The 17,423-nt window shown below is 45.1% G+C and overlaps 3 protein-coding genes across 9 annotated transcripts in view; 1 reads left to right on the top strand and 2 right to left on the bottom strand.

The window, feature by feature from the left end:
- Positions 1 to 17: 17 nt before the first annotated feature.
- Positions 18 to 3,257, top strand: tmem168b (transmembrane protein 168b). Its single transcript, XM_058075481.1, has 4 exons — positions 18 to 1,522; positions 1,592 to 1,734; positions 1,838 to 2,112; positions 2,199 to 3,257. Exons 1-4 carry the CDS (start codon positions 386 to 388, stop codon positions 2,741 to 2,743), a joined length of 2,100 nt encoding a protein of 699 aa, XP_057931464.1. The 5' UTR covers positions 18 to 385; the 3' UTR covers positions 2,744 to 3,257.
- Positions 3,258 to 4,099: 842 nt separating this feature from the next.
- Positions 4,100 to 15,844, bottom strand: ptdss2 (phosphatidylserine synthase 2). Its single transcript, XM_058076444.1, has 14 exons — positions 15,795 to 15,844; positions 15,663 to 15,717; positions 14,950 to 15,234; positions 11,653 to 11,754; positions 9,860 to 9,942; positions 8,311 to 8,378; positions 8,014 to 8,148; positions 7,341 to 7,391; positions 7,010 to 7,123; positions 6,801 to 6,919; positions 6,594 to 6,708; positions 6,068 to 6,213; positions 5,796 to 5,981; positions 4,100 to 5,739 (listed from the first exon to the last, which is right to left on the bottom strand). The coding sequence occupies exons 3-14, from the start codon at positions 15,162 to 15,164 to the stop codon at positions 5,586 to 5,588; spliced, it is 1,488 nt and encodes a 495-aa protein (XP_057932427.1). The 5' UTR covers positions 15,165 to 15,234; positions 15,663 to 15,717; positions 15,795 to 15,844; the 3' UTR covers positions 4,100 to 5,585.
- A 178-nt stretch (positions 15,845 to 16,022) lies between these two features.
- Positions 16,023 to 17,423, bottom strand: part of LOC131131252 (ankyrin repeat domain-containing protein 26-like) — a 47,276-nt gene continuing 45,875 nt past the window's right edge. For 4 of the 7 annotated variants that reach the window (XR_009130167.1, XM_058075771.1, XM_058075773.1 and 1 more), the window contains 2 exons: positions 17,327 to 17,390; positions 16,023 to 17,194 (listed from right to left, as the gene is read on the bottom strand). Coding sequence is in view for 5 of the 7 variants with exons in the window: in XM_058075771.1 (XP_057931754.1) it covers positions 17,360 to 17,390 (31 nt within the window). In the remaining 2 variants the exon portion in view is untranslated. Of the gene's footprint in view, positions 17,391 to 17,423 lie in introns of all 7 variants that reach the window. The other 3 variants (XR_009130166.1, XM_058075772.1, XM_058075774.1) reach the window with 2 other exon arrangements.

The raw sequence follows: 17,423 nt of genomic DNA, 5'->3' as shown, positions 1-17,423 counted from the left end.
ACATATGTGTTTTGTTGCTTGGCGGCCACCGTAGCAGCAGCAGCTTAAAAGTCGTCAAACATGGCGTTTGAAAACTTTTGACGCGTCGAAACTTCCTGGAAGGAAACGTCCCTTTGCAAACCGTCAGTGGGTAGCATTCGTTCGACATCATTACATATTTACAGAGCCAGCAACTCGACGGATGTCCAAATTGGGGGGGAAACACGTCACTCGCAACTTAACGTCGACCGGCGAAAGATGGATGCTAAGGCTAACTTTGCTAAGCAGTTTGACTAAGTTAGCTTGGTGGCTAAACATTACTTCCGTGTCGTAAATGTCGCCACGTCATAAAACATAGTAGTGTTGTCAGCTTTGACTGCGTTCGGGCTTCAAATTCGGGGTGAGGATGTTGGCTTGTCTACGTTACTGCGTCAGCCACTGCCTCCGAGCGGCCATGACTCGGCTGGAGGAGGCGAACGGGGAGGCGAGCATGTGGTCCTCAGTCCGGTGGCTGGGCTACCTGTCCGGCCTCAACCTGCTGGTGGCGCTGTGCCTGGGTCTCTACGTGCGTTGGGAGAAGACGGCCGAGTCCACCCTCCTGATCATCTTCATCCTAGCTCTGCTGGTCCTGGTTCTGGCCAGCGTGCTGTACTACTCCTACAACATGGAGCGCCTCAGCCTCAACCTCCTCCACTTGTGGTTGGGCTTCTTGCTGGGCTTGCTGTGCTTCATTAACAGCCCGGCCCTGGAAGGCGACGCCAAGGAGCAGGCGTCCAACGGCCTCCTCGTGTCCAGCGTGTCCCTGAGGACGCTGTGGGCGCTGCTGGAGAGGATGCTGGGCTGCACCCGACACCGACCCGCTTTCCTCACGTGGGCCGAACGTCTGGAGCTGGTAGGCTTTGCCGTCGCCAGCACGGTGTTGCTTCTTCACATGGCCTTGAGTGTCACGGTGCTGGTGGTGGCCCTCGCTGCTGTCATGGTGGCGCTGAGGCTGAAGGCGGCGCTGGCGCTGTCCAACCTGGCGTGCTTCACCATCATCACCGCACATTTCTTCTTTGAGACGCTTCCTGTCAGAACCAACCCGTTTGCCCTGGGATGCTTCTTCGGGTTGCTCATCAGTGACCCGCTGCTGGACGTCTACTTCAGCGGCCTCTCCGTGACCGAGCGATGGCAGCCGTTCTTGCATTGGGGGGGCTTGCGGCGCCGCCTTTCCCTCCTGCCTTTGCTGCTGCTGGAGGTGGTCTTCACCGTGCTGGTGGCACGGGTGTTGAGCCACCCGTACCCGTGGTACCTGATGATCCCGGCTTTCGTGGCGTGCATGCTCTTCTGGGCCATCTGCCACTTGGTGTTCTTCATCACCGTGTGGGGCTTCCACAGCAAGCTGAGCGACTGCCAGAGGGCGTGTCTCCTCCAGGGGTCGGGGCTCAGCGGCCTGGACAAGATCATGGCCTCCAAGGGCATGAGACACTTCTGCCTCATCTCCGAGCGCCTCCTCATCTTCACGCTGGTGTCCACTGTGGCTGTTGCTGCTTTCTCCTGGCAGGTAAGATCCACATCCCACCATGATGCAACTCCACTTTTGTCGGTAAAAGAGTTGTGTTGTCGCGTGCAGGCTTCCAGCAGCATCTTCTTAAGCACCTTCCTGCTGGTCCTCCCGCTGGAGTCTGTCTTCCATGGCCTCTTCCATGAGCTGGGCAGCAGCCTGGGAGGAACATGTGTGGGGTACGCTGTGGTCGTCCCCACCAACTGCTGCAGGTACAACGCTGTCATGCTCACTTCGGATGGACACAGAGCAATATATGTACTTCCTGTTGACTCTGTGTGTGTGTGTGTGTGTGTGTGTGTGTGTGTGTTCAAGCCCTGATGGCCAGCCCATGCTGCTCCCGCCCAGCCAGGTCCATCAGGTCAACATGCGCTCCACCAGCATGCTGAATAACATCCAGTGCTTCTTCTCCCACCACCTCATTGAGACCTTTGGCTGTGACTACTCCACCAGTGGCGTCACCCTGGAGGCCCTGCAGGCCAAGCTGAAGTCCTTCATGGAGCTGCGCACTGCAGACGGGCCTCGCCACGACATGTATGTGATCTTCTACAGTGGACACGCGTACCGCTCTGGAAAATGGGCACTGGCAGGTGAGCGCACATTTCACACCTTACTCTAACCCAAACCCAAAAATGAGGTGCTTTGTCATCGTGACGGCTCTGATGTGCCCCCGCAGGGGGCGACACTCTCGGTCTGGACCAGATAGTGCAGTGGTGGCGGGAGAAGAACGGCGGCTTCTGCTCTCGCCTCATCCTCGTGCTGGACTGCCACAACTCCCTGGCGATGGCAAAGGAGGTTCGCAAGGTGGAGGGCGTCTACGTGGCCGTGCAGGGCGCCACCCTCGTCAACGCAGCCGACGTGGAGCAGCTGGAGCCCCAGACGGGCGACTTCTTCTCCCAGTGGGTGGAGTACAACTGCAACCCCAACAGCAACACCCGGTGGTCTCAGAGGGGCAGGGCGGTGTCGGCTGACTATGGCGTGTCCCGACACTGGAGCGACTACACGCTGCACCTGCCCACAGGTCACGATGTCACCCACCACTGGAGGGTGCACTTCCCCCGCGTCACCTACCCTGTGGTGCAGATGGCGCTGTGGGGCGGGGGCCTCAACCAGCTGTGGCTCTGCAGCGCCTGCGTCCGGTACCTCAAGAGAGTCAAGCTCAACTGGTTTCCTCCGGCCATCCTGGACACCGGGCAAGGATTCAAGCTGGTCCGGTCTTAGCGCCTCCAGCCCGTGATCGCTTGGCAGCTAACCTTCCTTCTCACACGCCAGCCGCCATTTTGTTACTGATTTTTATCCAAATGAAAAAGTTTGATTATTTTTAATATTTGTTTGGGTCACAACTGAGAGATGCACATTGATGCTAGTTTGCACTTTTTTTGCATGTGAAATTCCCTCGTGCCAGTCTATCCTGAACTATGATGCCACCAAAGTGCCGATTGCGTACAGCTTTACACCAAAGTGCTCCGTCTGAAAGACCACAAAGAGGCGCTTATTTTGGAAGCAATCAAAAGTGACTATTTTATTCCTATTTTATTGTTGCACATCTTTGTGCTTGCAGTCCATTCAATGACCTTCACTGTAACTGGACTGTGAAGCAAGATGAACGTGAACTATGCAAGAAAAGAGATGTGGTGCTTTAAAGTCATGTATTATATCTTCACAATTATTCAGGTTGTTTGTCAAAATGCTTTCACAACAAAACCTTTTAAGTAAAATTTGTTGAGATTTGTAATGTGTGTTCGCTGGTGAGTTGCTGCACTGGTTTGCCAAAAACCTTAGGTTGAAGTCGTAAAGACTAAACTAATTTAGTGTAATTAAAAACAACTAGGACGTTTGTAAAATATACACCACATGGCATCAATTTACACACTTATGACCCGCAAACACGCAGGGGAGTTTATAGACCCAATAGTGGGAGAACTAGCGAGCTCCAACGTTCAAAACGGGGCTAGGAAACGCTTAATCGCCCAGTTTAAAAGAAGCACTATGGGACTATGAGACAATACTATAAGACGCCACAAGAGGGCGGTATCACCCAGTCTAGCTTCTAATCGAGGACAAAACTAATGGGTCATGGCTTCATTACCTGTACTGTATTGTTACGGCTTGAATTCTAAGCAACGGCATTTTAATACATTTAGAAAATGGCGCCAACGTTATTACACGTTGCAGCAGATGCACTTTTGTGTTCTAAGTTCTGACGCAACAGTATGGACGCAATTCAAAAGTAAAAACAGAAGACAAAAAGTGCAATGAGGTTCTGACGCTTATATTTTGCTGCTGTTCATGAGTTTATTACGGCAAGTCCGGCATATCTGCTGCCCCCGTATGGCTATACGTGGAACTACAACGCCTACATTAGGTTTTTACTGTGTTGTTGAGGCTTGACGTGTAATCACATTTTAAGACATTTTGAAAATGGCGTCAATCTTATCAAAAGTTGCAGCAGATGCACTTTTCTGTTGTAAGGTATGGCGCAACAAATTGGGCGCCACTCTGGAATGTAAAAACAAGAAAAAAAAAACATCTTTTGATGCTGTTTTAAAACTTCAGTAATTAAAAACGTCCATCAGAGACGGTTTTCATATCTTTTTAATGAAAACATATTTGGTTGTATAGTAATGGCTTTTTTACAGCAAGTCAAGTATCTCCACTGCCCTCGTGTGGCTAACGTAGGACTACAACGTCTTAAAAAAAGTTCTACTGAATTGTTATGGCTCCACTTTTAAGCAGGGACATTTTAAGACATTTTGAAAATGACGTCAGCTATTGCAAGTTGCAGCAGATACACTGTTCTGTTTTAAGTTGTCCAACAAAATGGACGCTTAAAGGGGATCTATTATGCTCAGTTTCGGCCCTTTGGACTGAGTTGTGGAGTCCTCCGGTGCAGCGACACATAACCAGCACAGAAAGCTTTGTATATTTTCCAGAATCTGCACCTATTCCATCTCTATTTCCAAAACCGCCACGGTCTGAGTCTGGGCATGGCCACTTTGTTGTGATTGGCCCCACTCAGCTTGTACATCTAACTGCTTGAACACCTTGCACCCGGGTACGCCCATATAAGGAAGTCACTGGCTCCACTTTCTCCAAGCGTTCACAGCCATCCCAAACTTGTTTCAGCACTCACTTCCAAATGAGTAGCCCTCTTTATAAACTTAGGCATCGTTGAACCCGAGAATACGACATTCTAGCAACATTTATAAGTAAAAGTGGAAAAAAAAAGCATAATAGGTCCCCTTTAATGTAAAAACAAGACACCTTTTATTTAAAAAAACGGGGGTAATGGGAGCCAAATAAGTTGCAATGAGGTTCTGTGGTCATACATTTTGGTGCTGTTCTGTTCAGTATTTAAAGACGTCCAAGCTTTGGCTGAGCGAGACATGATTTCATCCACGTAACAAGATGGAGGTTGATAACAAAAAACAAAATAGATACTGAAACACAACAAAAGTTTGGTCTTCATGAAGCTCCCAGTGTGACTTCTGAGGCTGCTGTGATTGTTGCTTCACAATCGAGTGTTGCTGTTCTTCAAGATACGACAACCGCAACAAACTGCTCTGTCGGCGTTGTACAACACCTACACTTCCTTTCCACGCGTTGAAACACGACTAACGACTAACTAATGGTTTCTAACAAACGTTCATCCTGAGAGGAGTGATGACGGCTTTGGCAGGAGGATGAATGAACTGAAATGTTACAGTTTGCAGTAAAGAAATGAGGTGATAGAGAGGTGCCCCCGCCAAAATAAAAGCATGTCTCCAGTCATACGTACAAACATGTTTCACTGTAGTAACGGCGTTGGTGTCATTATGGTTTGTAGCACTGTGGTATCGGGTGATGCACTATGGGACGTACGGCAACAACAGCTCACGTTTAAATAAATCTTCCTTTGCGCAAAAAAAAAAAAAAAAAAAACAGCAAGCAAAGCCCACTAAATACTTGTCACGCTGACTCCAGTTGGCTTTGCCCACCCAGCGTCTTCCCCAGTAAGGACCGGCACACAGTGGGCGTGTCCATCTGTCCTTGCGGTACGTCCTCTTTGGCTGTCGTCCACCACTCAGGACTTCCTCTGTCGCAGCATATCTGAGGCGCCGTTCAGTTTGCTCCGCCCTGACGGGGCGCTGGTGCTGCTGTTGCCCACAGGTCGCTCCCGCTCCGCCGGGTCTTCCTGTTTGCGGCGCCGTGTCTCTTTGTAGCGGAGTGTGATGTCACTGGGAAAGAATACGGTCAGTTCTAATCCAGCCCTCATCCAGTGGCGTATTCTTACCGGATGAAGAAGCGCCAGAGGGTCCAGACCAGTATGATGAGGAGGCCCAGCAGCCAGCACTGCGTGATGAAGAAGGGGATGGGCAGCATGATGGTGTTGGGGTCGTACTTGACAACGATAAGGAACTCCGTCACGGTGATGGCCGCCACCAGCCACGCCTGCTGGCCCAGCTTCTTGTGGAACTTCCTGTGGACAAAGTCCCAAGAGGCACCCGGCCATGAGTGGCGCCCTCCTGGCCCCCAAGCGGCACATTGGTATCGCTCGCCACTTACGGGTCGTCCATGAAGTCGTAGATCTCCCGCATGGCCACGCCCCCCACGTTGACAAAGAAGACCAGTCGCAGCAGCACCAGGTAATGTTCCGGAGGCATCCACAGCACGAACTTCAGGTAGAAGGTGTTCAACTCTGCCAGCAGAAACTGGAAGAGCAATCCAAGTTCATCAATAGAAGAGCTGAGCAGTGCAGCCTAAAGCGCATGCAGAGGTAGATGAAGCTGCTGGATGCCGACCACGCATGATGCTCCAAATGAACGAGGTAGCACTTGGCGAAGAACCTGAGTTTGAGAAGACTTAAAAAAAAAACGCCACAGCACGACTCCTCACAAGGATGCCTAAACCCGACCACATGCATTTCTGCCAGATTCCATGTTTTTAGTGGCTAATTCCGTGATTCCTTCCATTTGCATTCACTTGGAAATCTTAGGGCACGAGAAGAAACCGCATCAATGAATACCAACACAATGTTTCTGTACAGAAGAATGTTTTAAAAAACGATTCACTGCGAATTCCCTGTTCTCACCATGAATATGATGCCCAACACGGCGAGCCAGCGCCGAAGGTTGGAAGCGGGCTTCCACTCAAACTTCACCCAACTGTATGGCGTGAACTGGAAGGCGATTCGCTTTATCTTTCCTCTGAGAAACAGAAACCAAAGGACATTTTTTACCTTGATTGAAAAAGTGAAAAGGAATGCATGTTTGGTCGCATGACGAGTGGAGAGTCTGACTTGTAAGTAGGGATGTTCCACAGGCCCTGCCACTGATACGGTTTCATGGACAACCACGCCAGCGTCTTCATGCCGCAGTAAATGCCCAGACTGTTACACACCAGCACATCCATGATCCACTGGCATGGAAACAACAAACATGGTGAGTAGTAACTAGTCATCAATATTGACCAAGACAATCCACACTAACAGTGATGAAAGGCACATACGTGGTCCCACCAGCACTCGGAGAAGTTGGGCAGCTGGTGCTCCAGGCTGTACTCCAGGAACTCAAACATGACACTGATGATCATACACATCCACCAGTCCCGAATCATCAGCGTCTGATGGTAAACAAGAAAAACATGAGCCAAACACTACCCCCTTCTTTACCCACATGGTCATTTATGGTATTTTTTTTTTTTTATCATCCCAGGTCATGTGCTTATGAGACATTTTTTTTCTGAACAAGAAACATTGTAACACCTCCATTGGAAACTCATTTTCTTCACTAGTACATGCTGCACTAAGCATATCTGTCATACGTGCAAACATACATACCTTGATATACCACCCCAGAAAGTGAGCTGGAACAAAGCCATCCATCTTGTCCTGCCGAGAAAGGGTAGTAAAAGAAAAAAATAGATGTATGTTATTCCAAAGAAAATAGAAACGCATAAAAGTGGAAGACGGCACAATTGGTGACAATCAGGGGAGCACAATATATAAAAACATAAATCCCTCATTTACCGTGGTTAATTTGTTCAGAGCCGACCGTAATAAGTGAATTCCTGCTAGAATTCCTTTTAGTTAAGAGCATAGAAAAAATGTTCACGGCGTATTAAAAATGTTTTTTCACATTATTGCAGCTCTCTGGACATGAACCCTGTAGTCACAGAGAAAATAAGACATATAAGACAAAAAAGTGCTATAAATGTGCTATAAATGTGCTCCGTTGCTAGGGGAGTTTATTTTTATTACACATTCAACAGTAGCCAGTGTTAGGGATTACTGTGCCTGTTGTGAGATCATTCAAACCGGCAATCATCAAGTCTGGTGCTTGTGTGTCTCAGCAAACATGACAGTAACGTTACTGAAACCTAGTGACCAGTGTAGAATCCTACATATCCTCGCAATATCTTTGAATGCCTTCAATATGTATTTTACTCAATTTAGGAATTTTGTAAAACTGTAAAATGACAAGATGGGCAAATATGGAAAAAAAAAGTTTTACCCAGAGATTGTGAAAGGGGTCAGTGGCATTGCCTGGATCATAGATGAGGCAGTTTCCTCCATAGTCGCGCTCGGGAAGGGGCACGCCCAGTTTGGGATCGATGTATTTCATGAAATGCCGCCCATCATGCACCGTCTGGGTAGCATGGGTGAAGAGCAAAGGAAAGACGGTAGCATTAGCAACAAAAAACCATGGGGAGACAACGTGATGCCTCCTGGAGGCCACAACCCAATCCTGCAAAAACTGTATCACTTTAACAACCTCAGCGTGTTTTTAAAGCGCCAGTCATGCACTCACCTGAAAAAGGATGAAGATGAGGAAGAGCTCATAGACGACAGTCACGCAAAGCCAGAACCTCCAGTAAGCTGCAGAGAGACAAAAACAGTTGAGAGTAGAATACTGTGAGGTGTTCCTAAAACCTTGGCTGTGCACCCTGCAACTACAATAATAAAAACACACAAAGATTAACTGAACATGTCACTAAAAAGAGCATTGGTATGTTTATAAAAGGCTACTATGGCTACGTTTACATGCATTCAAATAACCCCATCATAACATTATCATGACCATGTAAACATCAATAACCCTTTTGAAAATCCTGTATATGCCCATATTCTGTTTTTTAAAACCCAAATATTACTCCTTTTCTAACTTGAATATTGGGTCATGTATACGCCTATCAGGATATTCCCATCAAAAGGAATATTGACTTGTGTTCTGCGGGTGTTCCATTCGAAAGGCATGGCGGCACACAAAACTGCACATTTTTGGAGCAAGAAGGAAACTAACCATCTCATTTATGTGGTGAAAGACAGAAAAAGGTTTATGTCCTTTATAGATGGCCTATAGAAGCCTTGCTGATGCTGTTTTTGTATACAGGAAGAAGCGGAAATGACGAGAATTGCATCATGACGTCCTCCGTGCGTCACTGTTTTGATCAGGATATCCCGATTGTTTACAATTACTACGTATACAGGAATAACCCTGTTTGCTCGGGCATTTAAATCGGTTATTCCGAATGTTTCACAAACCGGAATATTGACTGCGTGTCAACGTAGTGATTGTTGTGATTGTAGCTTTTGTGCAGGTGCACAATGCAAACATGTTGTATTCACGCCACTGAGCCAGCAGGGAGATTCATTTCCTAAAATCCCTCTGGGCACTCGCTCTGGTTACCCAGCAGAGGATGCAACAAGGCGAACAACAACTGAAGTTGCTTGGTTGCAAAGTAAACACTTGGTTGTTGAGCTACAAAGATTAGCATTGAGCTGCGTGCACCGCCCAGTTAAGATTCTTCCTTCCTCCTTTCCCCACTGGAGTTACTTGTGCATGAGCAAAGCTGGGAAGAAGGAAGAAGCATGTTTTGTTGCATTCAAGCGTCTTGTCCATGCTGACTTGTAAACAGAAGCACACATTGTGAAAGGGGCAGTAAAAGTGTTGCTATAAGATTGCCTCCAGGTGCTACAAGCATGGCTAAAAACTGACTAGTAAGTATCTGTGTTGTATTCAGGTGCCCTTAGAGCTGGGTTCTTGTAGGATGGTTTTGCCATACCAAGCCAGACTTATTTCATATAAAGCATGAAATAAGTCAGGAGAGAACCGGCATGAAAACATGAGAGAACCATCAGCACACTTTCAGAATTGAAATAAAACAACTGCAGACTTCAAGGACATTATCAGGAATGTGAGCTAGCATAGTAGCAGGTTTATCAGAACAGGAGAGCACGTCTTTATGAACATCTTGATAAAGAGGATGCTGTTTTTGACCCCCGGTGGACATGGGACACACAATCTTCATCCAATCACCTTCCACTTTGGTTGTCAAAGTCCCCACTTCTCATCTTACCTGGATGTGGTCGAGTGAAGGGTCCATCTTTTGCTTGTGTGACGCCAAAACAGAGGAACACCAAGATGCTGGCCACGATCCCCCTGAAGGACACAATATGATATTCAAAATCTCCATAGATAAACGTGCAAAACAACTATGGAAGGCATTTACATAACTACTGTATTAGCAGACGTGCCAACCCAGTCCAAAAAAGATGTTGCAGCAGAGTTCAACCCCATCGTGCAGCCGAAGCAGCACCACAAAAAACAGCAATCCTCGCAAGACCACAGAGGCAAAATATGTCTTCCAGCACATGAATTGTGCTCCTGTCCTCAGGTAAAAAATAATGACAGCAAAAGAGCATCTTTTTAAGTCTTTGTAGTAAAATGGAGAGCGAGCTATCCACTCTTTTGTCTGTGATAGTCTGAGACTAGCAACTAGCGAGGCGTCATGTTGGACAACAATTTTTATACACATACATATTTATATACACTGGTATAAATCCTTCCAATGATAAGAAATGATTGATGATCAGATAAGGATTGTACGTGACGGGCAAAACTTACTCTTAGTCGAGAATAACTAACTGGTTAGCTTCCTAGCTTGGTAGCTCTTTAGCTAGTGACCGTCTTGAGTGACTGCAGTATGTAAACAATGAATAAGACGAGTATAAGTCTGACTATAGTGGTGTTATTTCATGTCTACAGGGTTCCAATAATGTTCAAATGTGAAAATGTTAAAGATTTATATTAATGTTTTTTTTGTAATAACAATTACAAAAATATTCCATTTATTAACAATGAAACCTGTCCGGAAATTAACTTATCACAGCCAGCTCTGGAGCCAATTAACTGTTATAAACGAGGAACGATTGTATATATGATTCCTGCAGTTATAGATATTGGGTCATACTCAATGCTGCAAAATCGTATGATACAGGAAGTGAAAAAATTGGGACACCCATAACACATACTGAGCAACAAGCATGTTATTGTTGGTTTTCAGTGTCAATATGTCAGATGATTCTCTTTGTGCTGTGCCCTTTTGCAAAATGTTTCCAAAAAATGTTATATTTTATTTCTACAATGTAGTCTTGGCCAATAAAAAACAAGCAAGGTTGTGTGATGTGACAACTCAGTTGGCAACCACAACTCTCGTCAACCATTTAGCTTGCTAGCTTTCTGCGTTGCAAGCAAACAGTGGTAATTAAGGAGAGAAAGGAGTGTTACTGGAGCTGGAACTAATCGATGAGTTACATTATTTTTATTGATACTGAATCAAGACCGCCGCTGCTGGTTGCAGCCCAGTAGTGCACTCCAGACTCTTTGTCTCAGTCGCTGCAAGGCGCGACAGACCAGAAATGCAACGGCAACCTGGCGGATGATGGCATGCAGACAAGGGGAGCTGCTTTGACCTCACAGATGAACGAAGGAGGCTTAAGACAGGCAGACATTCCATGAGATTACCGCCCATTTGTGCTCGTTGGCGTGCGCGGCTGCAGGATAGGAAGTGACGGGTTGAGTGTGGGCTGAGCAAGAGCGAGATCATGCATCAAAGTAAGAAGCTGTACCATCGTTATCCACCAGCCAGTCTGCGCCAGCTGAAACAAATCCTGTTAAGAGTAGTCTCACAATCCCTCACAGCGGTCGCACACATTTCATGCCTCATCCATCTCCCATCCACATTCGGAGGCGGTGGATGGGAAGCAAATGAAAAGCAAATCTTCACTATTCTCACTCAATTATGTGTGCAAAACAACCAGTTTGGATCTGACCCCACAAACAAAAAAGCAGTGATTGCCACTTACTGACCTCTTGGTGTTATAGGCCGTGTCCTGGGGCGTCTCCTCCAAAAGTGTGACGTAGACAAGGGCGCAGGTAAGGATGAAGAGAACGGTGACAGTGTGCGCCCGCCTGTGGAGACAGAGAGATATGGAGACCAATGATGAGAGCAAGATTTGACCATGCGTAAGAACCCAAAATAACGTACGTAGGCAGATATGATGACTCACAAAAGGCGTTGCAGACTCTTACCTTCCTACAACCATTTTTATTAACCCTTGTATTATGTTACGGGTCAATTTGACCCGTTTCAGTTTTTGTGTTGACCAAAGTACTGGTTATCCTTTCTTTTTCTTCATGAAATTTTGTGACTTTTCTTCATCTAGGGTCATGAACACAAAAACTGAAACGGGTCAAATTGATCCGTAACATAATACAAGGTTAACTAGCATGATTTGTTAACCCTTGTATTATGTTACGGGTCAATTAGACCCGTTTCAGTTTTTGTGTTGACCAAAGTACTGGTTATCCTTTCTTTTTCTTCATGAAATTTTGTGACTTTTCCTCATCTAGGGTCATTAACACAAAAACTGAAACAGGTCAAATTGACCCGTAACATAATGCAAGGGTTAACTACCATGATGCTAGCATGATTTGTTAACAAATCATGCTAGTTAACCTTGTTAACCTTAACTGAAACGGGTCAAATTGACCCGCAACATAATACAAGGGTTAACAAATCATGCTAGTTAACCTTGTTAACCTTAACTGAAACGGGTCAAATTGACCCGCAACATAATACAAGGGTTAAGTATATATGTGTGTGTACAGCTTGTATAGATTCACTGAAATGTGTCAACACACTGCAATTATTGTTGAAATCCCTGGAAACAAATGAGTGGCAGACAATGACTACAGTCAAGCATGGCGGTTATAGCGCCATGGTTTTATGTTTTCCAACATAAGGAGCCTAAACACACCTCAAAAATGATCAAAAGGCCTTGCCGAGGAAGATGAAAAGTGAAGGTGACAGAATGAACCCAGATGAGCGCCTGCGTGGCATCCTGAAGTAACAGCAACGAAGCAACGAAGGAAGAGGAGTGCAAGGTGTGTAACATCCACCGACTCCAGGTGATGATTCCATCATGGAGGAGTGGAAGAGGATTCCAGGAACAACCTTGGCAGCTCTGCTTGATTCCATGCCCAAGAAGATTAAGGCTGTGCTAGATAACAATGGTGCTCGCACTAAATATTCACACCAAAGAGACAATTTGGTGTGCTCGCTGTGAGGTGGACTCACTTGTGCTGCCAGCCATTTACACCATAATGGCCGCATGTCGAGTATGCAAGTGTATGAAACTAAATAATCTACTCAAACAAAATGAATGATACAGCAGGTACTCTTTTTGTCAATTATTTCATCATCACATGATGCATGTCAATCGTTAGTTTCTAACTTCTCTGCAAACACCATCAGCACAGTAATACAAAAACATCTCCACCCACTCTGGCACACTTTTGGCTCACAGCCTGAGTCACTGCGTTTGCATTTTCTGCTACTTTGACTCCTTATTCAACTTGTTAGGCCGGAAACACACAGGCAAGTTGCCAGCGAGAGGAAAGAGAACATGAGACAGAAACTGGCAAAACTCGACCAATTACAGCAAATGTTAATATATTAGTCTTGTGAGCAACCTGAGAACCACAGGTGTTAACATGTCTGAATGAATTGCTTCTTCAAACAGTGGTGGGCAAACTTTAACTGGTAACGAACCAGAAACGATACAAGGATTGTCCCTGCCTTGCTACATGTGAGGCCTACAGGAATAGTTATTAAATAATAAGCAAAATCATTATGATATATCAGGGGAATGTAAGAGTGGCATCAGAGGTCAAAATGAAGGCGATCCAAATTAATTCTTTTCACTTGGAAGACAAGAAAACTTTCCACTGACCTATCATGTGATACTCTCCTAATCAGCCAAAACAAGCTGCCAGCATTTCCTTTCTCTATTCCAGATGATCATGGGCTGTTTTTAGAAAATGGAAATTTTCTCGTGACACCAAAAGAAAAAAGGATAAAGTGTTCTTTCTGCATCGACAAGTTGAACTTTACCTGATCCTGGGTATAGGTCAGTCAGAGTTTAGATAAAGGTACTATGCAGTGGTGGACAAGCAAACCCCCACTGCCCCTTTCCTCCTCTCATAAAGCGGTGACGAAACACACACTTGTATTTCACAATGCTAAACAGGAGAATGTCAATTTTCCGGACTGGCCACCCCTGCGCATTTTAGGTTTTCATGTCAGCAGCGACTGACATCTCCAGTTTAATCAACAATATTATTGTAGGGAGAAATTGATAACCTCAGTGTGTTGTCAGGTGTTCTTTTTGCGCTAGATTGAGAGATGACGCTTAGAAACAAATATTTTGTACATTACTTTTGGCCATTGTAGGTCAATATATGCTATGTGAACAAACTTTGCTTTGTGTTACTGGTCACAAAGCCAATCAGTGTGACATCTAACAATACATGTATTTTTACAATAAAGGCAAGGGACAAATCAAAAAACGAAAATGAGCCAATGATGACCAAATTAAAAGGCCACCCATCAAACTGGCGTATGTAATAATGCTTTCATAGCTTTCATAATGAAAGCTATACATGCACTACTGTCCTTGTGCTGAGGAAGGTGGCAGCAGAACCTGCCTCTCTGGACAAGCGGAGCTGAGCATGAACATGCTTCCATTTGCAGTGGCCCAAAAAAAAAAAACAATGTCTGCCAAATGTTACAATATTGTTGCAAATAGAAAATAGGAAAACATCTCAGTGGGAATCTCCTTGTAACGTTGGAAGCCATCTGGACCGTCAAGGTTGCATTTTTTCCCTCAGAGAATAAAACTTTGTCCACCTTTCAATGTTCGATGCTGCCTGGAAAGTCTAAATGGGGGTTACGTGGCATTGAAGGAGACAAGGTCTTTTGTTTTTGAAACCCTTTTCCAGCAGATGCTGTCTGATGGTTATGGCCTTCATTTGGGTCAACGACTGCCCTGTGCCTTGACGGACAGCCATTCGGATCCAATGCTTAATACATGATTACCTGATGCGATACCTGTAGTGTGTATACACACAATATATATAAGGTACTTAATATCATAAATATGTACTTGGTGAGTAAATAAACAGCAGTGGCTGGTATAGAAGCACCTAGAAAGGTCACAGCACTTGCAGTGGACTCTGGGTTCACCTTGAGAAGCCCAGCATGTCTTGTACCTGCAAGTCACCTTCTTGTTGCAACATGTAAGTGACTAACAAAAAGCCACTCACCAGAAAAACGTGTTGGTCCCGTCGTCGTACACCTCACACTCTGTGTTTTTCCGCTGTAAGCTCTCCCTGGAGCCCTGCTTTGTGACTTTGGCTTTCACCTGCGTGCTCTGATCCAGGCAGTCCTGCTCCGCAGCGCCATTGTTGACCGTCTCCGGAGCGCACCTGCCGGCTGGGGCGACGGCGACAACGCCGCTTCTCCTCACCTCCAGCTTCATGGTTTGAAAAGATCCGCCCGAGCTTGTTTTTTATGCTCCTGTCGGCCGCACCCAAGCAACTGCCAGCATTCTGATGTGGTGTGGAGAAATGAATGTTACATGGGAGGAGATTAATACCGGAAACGCCTCCCAGGACAGCATGTGACTTGACCAAAACATGTTGCAAAGACGCCGCCGCCGCCTGCTTGTTACCTCAATACACCACCTAAAGAAAGTTTAACACTGTAACCTTCATTGGGGGAGTTCATGTTCTAGGTGGCAATATTTCATAATACAACTCAAGACATCCTGCTAGCGGTTTAGCTAGCTAGCTGCTCGAGCTAAAGGTAGCATGCTAAACCTCTTGTGTGACCTTGCTTATAAGCCCTCTTACCTTATCGCTGACTTTTAATGACAACAAAACTATTAAAATCCCCGCACTGTAACTGTTGTTTACACATAGCACTTGGACTATTATTAGAATTGTAATAAGCTGACATTAAAAAAAAACAAACTTACCGACTAAATGTACAGGGTGAGCGACTCCAGCGGGCGAGCGCACCGGTTAGACTCCCTGATACGAGGGTTTTAAGACGAAGCGCCATGAAATTACCAGCGAAACCATTAACGTCAATTAACAGATCAACTTACATTCCAACTAAAAGCTCCACACGTCACGTGGCCACGGCGGCTCCTATTTTCAATCAATTCCGGCAACAACGAAAGCGGTCCTTGATTTGTGACTTTCAAAATAAATGCCCTTCAAGTTGAAATCATTGTTACAATTTTATTTTGAAACCAAAACACAAGAAACACCATGGTGCAAATCGTAGAACCACACTTTTGTTTTGGGTCGTTCAATGACGTCACATCCGTGTAGGGTTGGCCTCGAACGTCAGTAGAACACAATTGAGAAGATAGTAAAATAATTACAATTAACGGTCCGTCCTAGGTAATTATTTCATCTTAGAGGATATTATCCGTGATTTTCTCTACCATGTTTCATTATTTTATTATTTTTGCAACTGTGTGTAAATTCTACAGTATTCCAGTTTATTTACAGTTTGTTTACACATAATCTGTCTTAAAATGCTGACACTTCACCACATTTCAGGGTGCTGATGAAATGATTTATTTACATCCTTCTAGTGATTTACAGCATTTACACACTTTCTATTTACATATTCACAAACATAATCTACAACTATAACGACAAATTAAAAAAAAACTAAAATAGGACACACAGAAATCTGGTATCAAACAGACAGCCAAAGTAACTTATCAAAAACTATGTATTTAAAAAAATAAATTATAAAACCAAGACGAAATATTTCACATGTGACTGCACATATCAAGTAATGATACATACATCAAATTCAAGCACACCAATAACATAAAAAAATCCCAAACCAGGATTATATATATAAATATTTGTACTGTATATCGTTTTTAAAAATGAAATCTTTTGCTTTAGGATGTGACATACAGTATATTAAGTACACACATACACTACAATACAATTAGCCACATTAGGTAGATTTACCATCTAATGAGATCTGAATGTGTCCCTTTCATGATAGTAATGCTCAGTTATGATTGAATTGTATTAATTTAACAGTGGCTTTGCACTGCAACACATTGAATGCAGTTTCCCATTTAAAGGAAGGTGATCTCATTAGGCTGTGAGAATGTGGCTAATCAGTGCCATCACTTCCTGGGTGCTTGAGTGCAATGTGCATTGAATTTGCTTTTCTCCGTCAAAGGGAGAGTAACTTCTTAATTCTTGATGGAACATGACAGAAAGTGGCCTTGGTCCTGATGTTGGTATTAGAATGACTATGTAGTACCAAAGTCACAACAGCGATTATGGGCTTGGACCACGCTCCCTATTTATATTTTTTTATGATGCAGATGCTGTTGAAGTTGTCACGTCTCAACTCAGCACGCCGGGACTGTCCCTTGTGGTTCTTTGACCTCATGGTTGTCCTTCAGGACCTCCAAGTACTGCTGCTTTGCTCTGCTAACGGGATCCACCCTGGAGGCAAAGGCCACTGGAGACATGCAGGCCAAAGAGATGTCAAGTTCCGCTGAGGCTGAGGAGGGAAATGAACTTTGCCCTGGTCACATGAGCGGCTGATCTATGTGAAATACTACACTGCAGAATAGGAGTTAAGAATACTCACCCTGGTTTGATTGAGTCCATTTGCTTCAATCTATTACTTCCAGGACACTTTTCTGTGCTCAGCGCTGAAAGCAAAATGAATCAAATCAATGTAATGG

Source organism: Doryrhamphus excisus, chromosome 6 (genome assembly GCF_030265055.1).
Source record: "Doryrhamphus excisus isolate RoL2022-K1 chromosome 6, RoL_Dexc_1.0, whole genome shotgun sequence".
Taxonomy (NCBI): Eukaryota; Metazoa; Chordata; class Actinopteri; order Syngnathiformes; family Syngnathidae; genus Doryrhamphus; species Doryrhamphus excisus.
This window is presented reverse-complemented; position numbering and strand designations above follow the sequence as displayed.

Bases quoted from the DNA above. Each gene is read 5' to 3' on its own strand.
- ptdss2 (XM_058076444.1), bottom strand. From the start codon at position 15,164: ATGAAGCTGGAGGTGAGGAGAAGCGGCGTTGTCGCCGTCGCCCCAGCC. The intron at 8,149-8,310 runs GTGAGTGCATGA...CATGCTACCCAG, and splicing joins TCATCTTCATCCTTTTTCAG to ACGGTGCATGATGGGCGGCA. The intron at 6,709-6,800 runs GTCAGACTCTCC...TCTGTTTCTCAG, and splicing joins TGGAACATCCCTACTTACAA to AGGAAAGATAAAGCGAATCG.
- tmem168b (XM_058075481.1), top strand. From the start codon at position 386: ATGTTGGCTTGTCTACGTTACTGCGTCAGCCACTGCCTCCGAGCGGCC. The intron at 1,523-1,591 runs GTAAGATCCACA...TGTCGCGTGCAG, and splicing joins TTGCTGCTTTCTCCTGGCAG to GCTTCCAGCAGCATCTTCTT. The intron at 1,735-1,837 runs GTACAACGCTGT...TGTGTGTTCAAG, and splicing joins GTCCCCACCAACTGCTGCAG to CCCTGATGGCCAGCCCATGC.